Here is an 8,382-nt window from a genome sequence, read left to right as displayed (position 1 = left end):
TAAACTATTTTTTCTTTTTTCTTTTTTTGGGGGAGATCATCACATCCTACTCTAGATGCAGAGCATGGGGTGCCAGGGATTAAACTCTAGTCTCTGTGGTTGCCTAAGTTTGCCTAAGCTGTTACTTTAGACCACTGAGCTATATCATCTGCCCAAGCACAAACTATTTTTTCAGTGGGTAGAAATTAGCAGTATAATTAATTACCTTAGGCATCTTGTACAAATATAAAAGTATATTTTTCACTTCCTTCTTTTCTACCTTCCCCCATCCCAGTTGTTCTTTCTTTTGAGCAGTTAATTTCCTTTTCGCAATATCTACTGTAGCTTTGTGACCTTATTTAATCTTTCTGTTTCTTAAAATATAGAGAGTCCACATGATGCATATACATATGAGTCTGATTTATTTCATTTATGAATATGGTCTCAAGTTTCAATTACTTACCTATAAAACCCCAAGTTTATCCTTCTTTATTTCTGAGTAGTATTTCCCTGTATAGAAATACTATATTTTTTGTACCCATTCCTTTGTGTACGGGCATATGTGTTTGTCTGGCCCACAACTTCATCTAAGTTATTGTCCATGAAGTCTGTAAATGACAATTTTTGTGGCACAGGATTCATATCTGTGTTATTTATATGATAGTGCATGATGAATTATAAGACTGTGACTCCATTTTCATCCCTAATGTCCTCATGAGAAAGGGGCAGAGTATGGACAGAGCCCAGGACAAAGGAAGGTGACATCATGCCTGAGACAAGAAGCCTAACTGTGGAGTTTGATGATGGAGCAAATGACCAAGAGGCAGAGATGGAAAGGAAAGCTCCTCTTTAACCTGATGAGGCAGCAAATTCTGTCACACTTAGGAGTGGGAACTGAGCATCAGCCTATTTTATCTTACAACTTGTATTCTTAGAACTCCGATGAATCAACTATTCTGTGTTTAAGTCGCATCTGCTGAGAGATGAAAAATATACATAGAAATATGTGCATATATTGGTGCCTGAAAACAGTACTTGTCCATGTGAAAATCAAATGATAATTTGGTGATTTATAGAGAACATGAAATGTTTGAGGTGCAAAAGAGAAAAACTTTTGATTTTCTTAAACATATTTTTAGCACAATTTTTTGTTAAATCACTGCTGGTAAGGACAGAGAAGAAAATCTGAGTTATTATTGAATCCTAGAGGAATAAATATCCTTCTCAGTGAGTTAGGAAGATTCACTGTATTCAGTTCAACAATTGATACATTGCATATTTTATGAACAATAAATGTGTAGTTAGTGATATTTCAAATAGTGTGCAGTGGTTGCATCTTTGATTCTTGGAAGTTATAATAAATTATAAAACAAAAAGAATGCAATAAATAGTGAAACCGATCCACAATTCAATCATTTGGAGAACTTTAAAGTTTCATACACTTAGAATCATGGCAGTGGCTGGAGAGATGGCTCAGTAGAATAGGCATTTCCCTGGCAAGCACAAGGGGCTGAGTTCAATCCCCGATTCTGCAAACAAACAAATAAATAAATAAATAAATAAAGTAAAATAAAATCATGGTAAAGTTAGGGGAGTCATTCGATATGACCCTCAAATTTTTAGCCTCATGATCAAATGAACGCTCCCTAGAAGAACAAAAGGGGTGGGTGGACCCATCTTGGTTGTAGTTTCCTTCTTTCTGTTGTACTTTATTTTTACTCGATATAAATTCATCACCTTTTTCTTAGTTTAAAATTTATGACAGATTTACTGAATTAAACTTTATATCCCATAAAATGTTTGCACTTCTAGTATATGATTCAGCAGAGTTTAGTAAATGGCAGAGTTGCACACCCATGACCATAACAAATTATGCAACTCCTGTTATACCAAAGCAACACAGTCTACCTACTACGTATAATCTACCAATCCCTCCTCTCCAAATCAAAGGAATCAGTGAGCTATCATTGTCTTCATAGGTGTTCCTACTTTGGAATGTTTAAATTCAAATCAACCCTGATCCGTTACAGTAAAGACTTCCATATATCCAAACAAATGAAAATTCTGCAAAATGAGCCCTTTCACCATATTGGAGTGAAATTAGGAACCACAAATCACACATAGGATACAATATCTCTCTTTCTCTCTCTCCTACTCACATCATTTGTCATATACATATATGTGTGTGTGTGTGTGTGTGTGTGTGTGTGTGTGTGTTAAGGTTTTACAGATAGAAAGCCATGTGATGGTCAAGTTCTTGTCTGTTTCATTCAGTTTATTTGACTATCTCCAGCTGAATCTATTTTCTTGCTAGCACCACAACTTCATCTTCCTTACAGCACAGTCAGTTCCAACTGTTTATAAATACCACATTTCCTTAATCCGTTCATCTGTTGATGGGCAAATAGGTTGATTCCAGGATTTAACTGTCAGTGACTGCAGCTGTGACACGCGTTCACATACATCACTGTGGCAGGATATTCTACCACTTTGGGAACCATACCTGAAATCAGAACATCTGGGTTAAATAAAATCCAAATTTTATTTATTTGTTGGGTCGTACCAGTTTTATTATTTTCAGAGCTTGTCTCTGTTTATGTTCCAATCAACTACAGTGAAGGCTTTATTTTTCCCCATAAACTCACCAGCATTAGGTTTAGAATAATTTCTGGTTGGCAGCATCTTCACCTGTGGTAAGATGGAATTGCAACGTTCTTTTAATTTGCATTTACAGAATGGCTAGTGTTGAACTTTTTCATTAAATATAATGCCTAACTGTATTTCTTTGTGTTGGGTCTTTTTTTAAATTGGTCTAAAGAGCTGAATTATTTCTATATCTTAATGTTAGTACTTTTCAGAGAAGCAGCTAGAAAAGCTTTCAGTTATGTAAGTTGTCTCATCACATTTTTGTTTTCATGGAAATGCAAAAGATTTTTAATTCAGTGAATCACACTTATTGAATCTTGGCGTTATTTCTTTTCACAACCAGATTTTTTTCAAGGAAGTTCGTGCATGCACTCATGTCTATGAGACTAGGACCTCTTTGTCACCCAACAAAGTAAGTGTTTCTGTTCTAAATTTGATCCATTTTGATTTTAGTTTAGTGTATGACAAGAGATATGAAGCTAAGTTCAAAGCTAAGTTTAACCTTCAGCACGTGGATGTCAGGGTACACAGCTTCCTTATTTAACGAAGCCACCTTTCCTGAATGGACAGCTTTGTCGAAGCCAGTGTAGCTGAGAAGGCACGGAGTTGTTTCTGTGTCTGCTATTGGTCCACGAGTCTGTTCTTCTGACAAGACCATGGTGTTTGGGTCAACATAGCTTTGTAGCATAACCTGAGGTCCAGGATTTGGATGCCTCCTGCCCTGACACTGTTACCTAGAATTGATTTTAATATTCTACATCCTTTCTGGTTCCACATGAATTTTAGGATTTCTCTCTCCAGTTCTGTAGGGAAGGCCACTGATATTTTAATCTGTACTGCATTAAATCTATTTAAAATTTATATAGGTAAAGTTGCTTAAATTACATTTGCTCTGCTATCCTAGAACAAAGACTATCCTTTCATTTTCTGGTGTCCTGTTTGATTTGCTTTTAATGAGAACGCTGAACTTTTGCTATATACTTACTTCCTGAACTATCTTGGTTTGGTTAAACACTAAGTATTTGATTTTTGAACTGGTCTTTTGATACTAATATTTTCTTAATTTAATCTTGGTTCTCTTGTTGTACTTTTTTATGATTAAAAATTTACTTATTAATTTATTTCAGAATTTCAAATATTAAACCTAATTCATTTTATATATTAAAGTATGTAACTGTAAAATACTTGAATGTGTCAAGAATTTAATCCCATGCTCAATCTTGTTTGTTTTTTTTTCCCAGTGGCACTAGAAATTGAAGACAAAGCCACACCTACTCAAGTGACCTGCCACCAAGCTTCATTTCTAGCCCACAGAATCAGATTTTAGGAGCAATTAAGAAGTGAATACAAGAACATTTTTGTAGCCTGAGTTTGCCGTAAGACACGCACTCCCATGTGGCTCTTACTTTTAAGATCATGGTAATGGTCACTCACATTAAATAACCATGTATTGAAATCCATCTTGTTATTCTTGTATAGAAGTGCTCTTAATCTTGGGTAGCCTATTGCTAAAACTGGTTATGAGTGGCAGCAATGTTTTGGTGGAGTTTTGTGGTTCTCCTATGTGAAGAATTATGTTAGCTGCAGATAATAGCAATTACTTCTTGGTCTAAACTGCTTTTATTACCTTTTTTAAATCTAGCTAATGGCTTTCCTTAGGTTGTCCGTGCTCTGAGCTCTCTGGATTTCTCACTTTCTCTGGCCACAGTAACTCTCTCTGGGAGCACATTCTGCTAAGTGGAAATAAAAAAGGTAATTGTTTCAATTCCTTAGAATTTGAAATTGCGCTAGTATTATGATCAGCCCACTTTGTGCCAACTACTAATGCAACTGATTGAAAACTCAATGTCCACACTCTTAATTTCTTAGCATAGTGATTTGACCTTACAAATTGGAAATTATCTCTACTCTAAGTTTTTAATCATGCAAACTGGGCTGAGGTGATTTCCCCATATAATCAAAGTGCTCTCTCATTCTACTGATACTTCAGTCAGAAAATATAATGTTTTGTAAATGAATCTTCAGGTGCATCATCTCTCCCATCTCAGCAGTAAGGCAGCTGTTGCCATTCAGGTTTTCTGACACATGCAGGATGTGGTTACCACACTGTGTTTCGCACAATAATACACAGCTGTGTCCTCAGACCCCAGACTTCTCAGTTCCATGTTGGATGTGCTTGAGGACTTGTCTCCAGTGATGGTGGCTCTGCCCTGGAACTTCTGAGCATATCTAATTTCTCCATCTCTTAGGTCTACAGCTCCGATCCACTCCAGCCCCTGTCCAGAGCCCTGTCGCACCCAGCTTATCCATGCAATAGTGGAAGTGTAGCCAGTAACCTTGCAAGATAACTTCACTGAGGCCCCAGGCCTCTTCAGCTCAGCCCCAGACTGCTCCAGCTGCACCTGGCCATGGGCACCTGTGGAGAGAAGACTGAAGTTGGAGGCAGGGCCCTCTGACAGCTCTGACGCTTTCCTTAGAGCTAAGACTGGGGATCACCTTACTTTTCACAGCTGCCAGCAGAAAGAGGATTCTCCAGGTCCAGTCCATACTGCTGAGCTTTTCTCTTCTCCAAGAGGTGCAGATGGTGGTGTAATGATCTTGGCCACAGAGATCTCTTTATTTAACTCAGCAGGCTCCAGTTATTTGCATATTCATGATTCAAGACACTTCTTAGTTCTAGATCTGCTCCAAATGGAAGGAGGAAGTAATTGTTTATGGACCATGTAGCAGTGGGTCGATGGGTTCTATATCCTTTTGCTATCTGAAAAGGTACACCTCCTGCTATTTGTTAAAACTTGTATATTGAAGACATCATATTACTGAGAATGGAGCCATAACATGAAGTGTCTGCTAAGTGAATCCAACCTTAATGGACACAAAACACATCAGGTTCTTTCCAGCTCTCAGTGTCCTTAATGGTACATTGAGCTCTATGTAGTTGAACCAAGTGTCATCAACCTTCAGTGTTGATCCATAGAGAGGATCATGGAACATCCCATATGTGTGCTCAGAATGAGGGAGAGACCACTATGATACCAAACAGGTTTCCTGGGATTGTATCTGCAGCACCTATCTGGATTGGTAGTGTCTCATCTGCTTTGTAGGAAAACCCTTGGGTCTCAGATAAACTCTGTGATATATACAGTAAAGGTCCGGGTGTCTGATCCCATCAAGGGTGATATTTGAATGTGAATCATGATAACTCAGTTTCTAAAAGGAAAAAAAAAAAAACACATCTTTTTCATCCATTCCTCAGGTGACGGGCGTCTTGGCTGTTTCCAGGATTTGACTATCACAAATTGTGCTACTATAAATATAGGCACACATATATCACTACATGATGTTTTCAGATCATCTGGGAAAATTCCCAATAGGGATATAACTGGTTTGAATAGCATTTCCAGTCCTAGTATTTTAAGGAGTCTCCACACTGATTTCCATAATGGTTGCACCAGTCTACATTTCCACCAGCAGTGGAGAAGGGTTCCTTTTCCCCTAGTCTCTCCAACATTTGCTGTTGGTTGATTTATTTATGATAGCCATTCTTTCTGGGGTAAGATGGTGTCTCAGTGTTGTTTTAATTTGCATTTCACGGATTGCGAGTGAGGTGGAACATTTTTTCACATATTTATTCACTTCTATAATTTCATCCTCTTGAGAAGTATGTGTTCATTTTGGATGCCTATTTCTGGATTGGCTCTAAATTTTGGAGCTCTAATGTGTTTTAGTTCTTTATAAATTCTAGAGAGCAGAACTTTGTAATTTCTAACATGCTGCCTAACAGCTTGCATTGATTTTCTTTGGATCTCATTCACAATTCAACAAAGCAGAAGTTTGGAGATCCACAGAATTAATGGTGGCATCCACTCTTCCAGCTCTTTACCTCTTAATTTGTCTGCATGCTCCATATATCTGTCACATGCTCTGAAACCCTAAACACTGTCACACATTCATTTTTTATGTCAGCACCAGAACCTGCTGGTGTGGATCATGTTCCCATCATTCCAGTTTAAATGAATCCATCCTATGTCCCAGACCCTCATTTCTGAGTTATGAACAGTACCAGAAAACCCACATTTGTCATTTTTTGGACATGAGCCTTTTAAATAAACTCAGCCAGTCAAAACAGATACTTATCAAAGTTGTGTATTCATATAACATTCTGATTTTGGATGACTTTTTGACAGAAGAGGACTGAAGTTGAAAGGGAACCAGCTAGCACTTGCAGAATTGCTCCAAACTTCAGGAGTGTTGACTGCAGTTTAGCACAGTAGTTGAGCACTCACCTTCTCTGCGACCTTAGACAGGACACTGCATATCACACAGGTGAATATGTACAGTGCCTCCAGTGCAGAGGAGAGTAGTGAACTGGCTTTCCAGGAGACCACAATCTTCTGACCCAGGTAGTAAAGCAGGGATCTCTCATACTGACACTGTATTGCTACAAGAATATCCAAGCTGGGAGATAAGAACAAAGCTAGGGTTTGTGTTGAGAGAGGTCTTTTTATCACTTTATGCATGCCCTGCCAAGGGATCTTCAGTCAGCAGGGACAACTCAATCCCCCAGTCATTAAACCTCACAGGAAGTCACAGCAGAGGGTTGCTGTTGTTCATTTTGGGCCTAGATTAACAAGACACTGCACACAGAAGCTGCCTGAATCTTACGTTTCAGAACTGCTTTTTCCCAACACAATTCATACATGATGCTGGGACTAGATAGTATCCACACTCTATACAAAGTTTCCTGTATGTCTTAGTTACTTTCTTCTCTTTGCTGGGACAAATACCTGACTCTCAGAAGGAAGGAAGGAAAATTTTATTTAGCTCACAGTTACTGGAGGTTTCAGTCCATGTTCAGCTGGGTCCAAGGCTGACCAACACATACTAGAAAGCAACCTTTCATGATGGTGGCAAAGAGCAAGAGAGCAAAGTGAAGGAGTAGCAGCAACAAAAGCAAAAGGCAACAATGACAACAGAGAGAAAGTCTGTCTGTCTGTCTGTCTGTCTGTCTGTCTGTCTGTCTGTCTCTCTTATGTTATGTTTAGGCTATCCACCCCTAGGCTGGGTGTAGCACTCACAGCCATAATCCAAATAGTAGTAACACCTGTAATCACACTGGATCATGAGTTAATCTCAAACTCAAGACATTCCTGCCCCATGACTGCATGAGGCTTTGGGGGTGACAACTATACACAAACCATAACACTGTACCTGCAAATGATGAGGGTGTGTAGAATGTAGGGCATCATCCCACCCAGGGTTCTGCCATTTTTAGGGAGCATGGTGCTTTGCAAAGCTCTTCTCAAATATGTTCACTCACATTTGCAAATTTGAGACTGAAATCTGGATCTGAAATCTTCTGGATCCTGTGATGTACTCCGGCCATCTTTCTAATTGTTCTCTTCATATTTGTAATAACATTCATTGCTGTTCCTATTTCTGCCAATAAATTCACTTGACTTAGTTTGGTTGACAAAATTAAAACTTTGGAAAAAAATTTTGGGCCATCTGCCTTGATATTGAAGATGAAAACTGGTCAAAAGTCAACATAACCAAGTTACTGCCACAGTACTCGATTGCCATAAAATTATTTCTCCAAGATTTAGGGGTCCCTGCACTTAAACTCAACCTTATCTACATTTATGGACACAAGGAAAATTACAAAATATTGTCTTCCAATGCAGAGTAAACATGGTCTGGTTTCCAGAAAACCAAAGTAGTCCTTATTCCTAATTGAGCCCTGGTGAGCCTAGCCTG

At 38.5% G+C, this 8,382-nt stretch overlaps 1 gene segment (V, D, J or C); it reads right to left on the bottom strand.

The window, feature by feature from the left end:
• Positions 1–4,694: 4,694 nt before the first annotated feature.
• On the bottom strand, positions 4,695–5,201 carry LOC105741083. The segment is given in 2 exon segments: positions 4,695–5,041; positions 5,127–5,201. Coding segments are annotated over 2 exon segments (393 nt in total).
• Positions 5,202–8,382: the final 3,181 nt, after the last annotated feature.

Source organism: Octodon degus, unplaced genomic scaffold (assembly GCF_000260255.1).
Source record: "Octodon degus isolate 3935 unplaced genomic scaffold, OctDeg1.0 scaffold00284, whole genome shotgun sequence".
Taxonomy (NCBI): domain Eukaryota; kingdom Metazoa; phylum Chordata; class Mammalia; order Rodentia; family Octodontidae; genus Octodon; species Octodon degus.
This window is presented reverse-complemented; position numbering and strand designations above follow the sequence as displayed.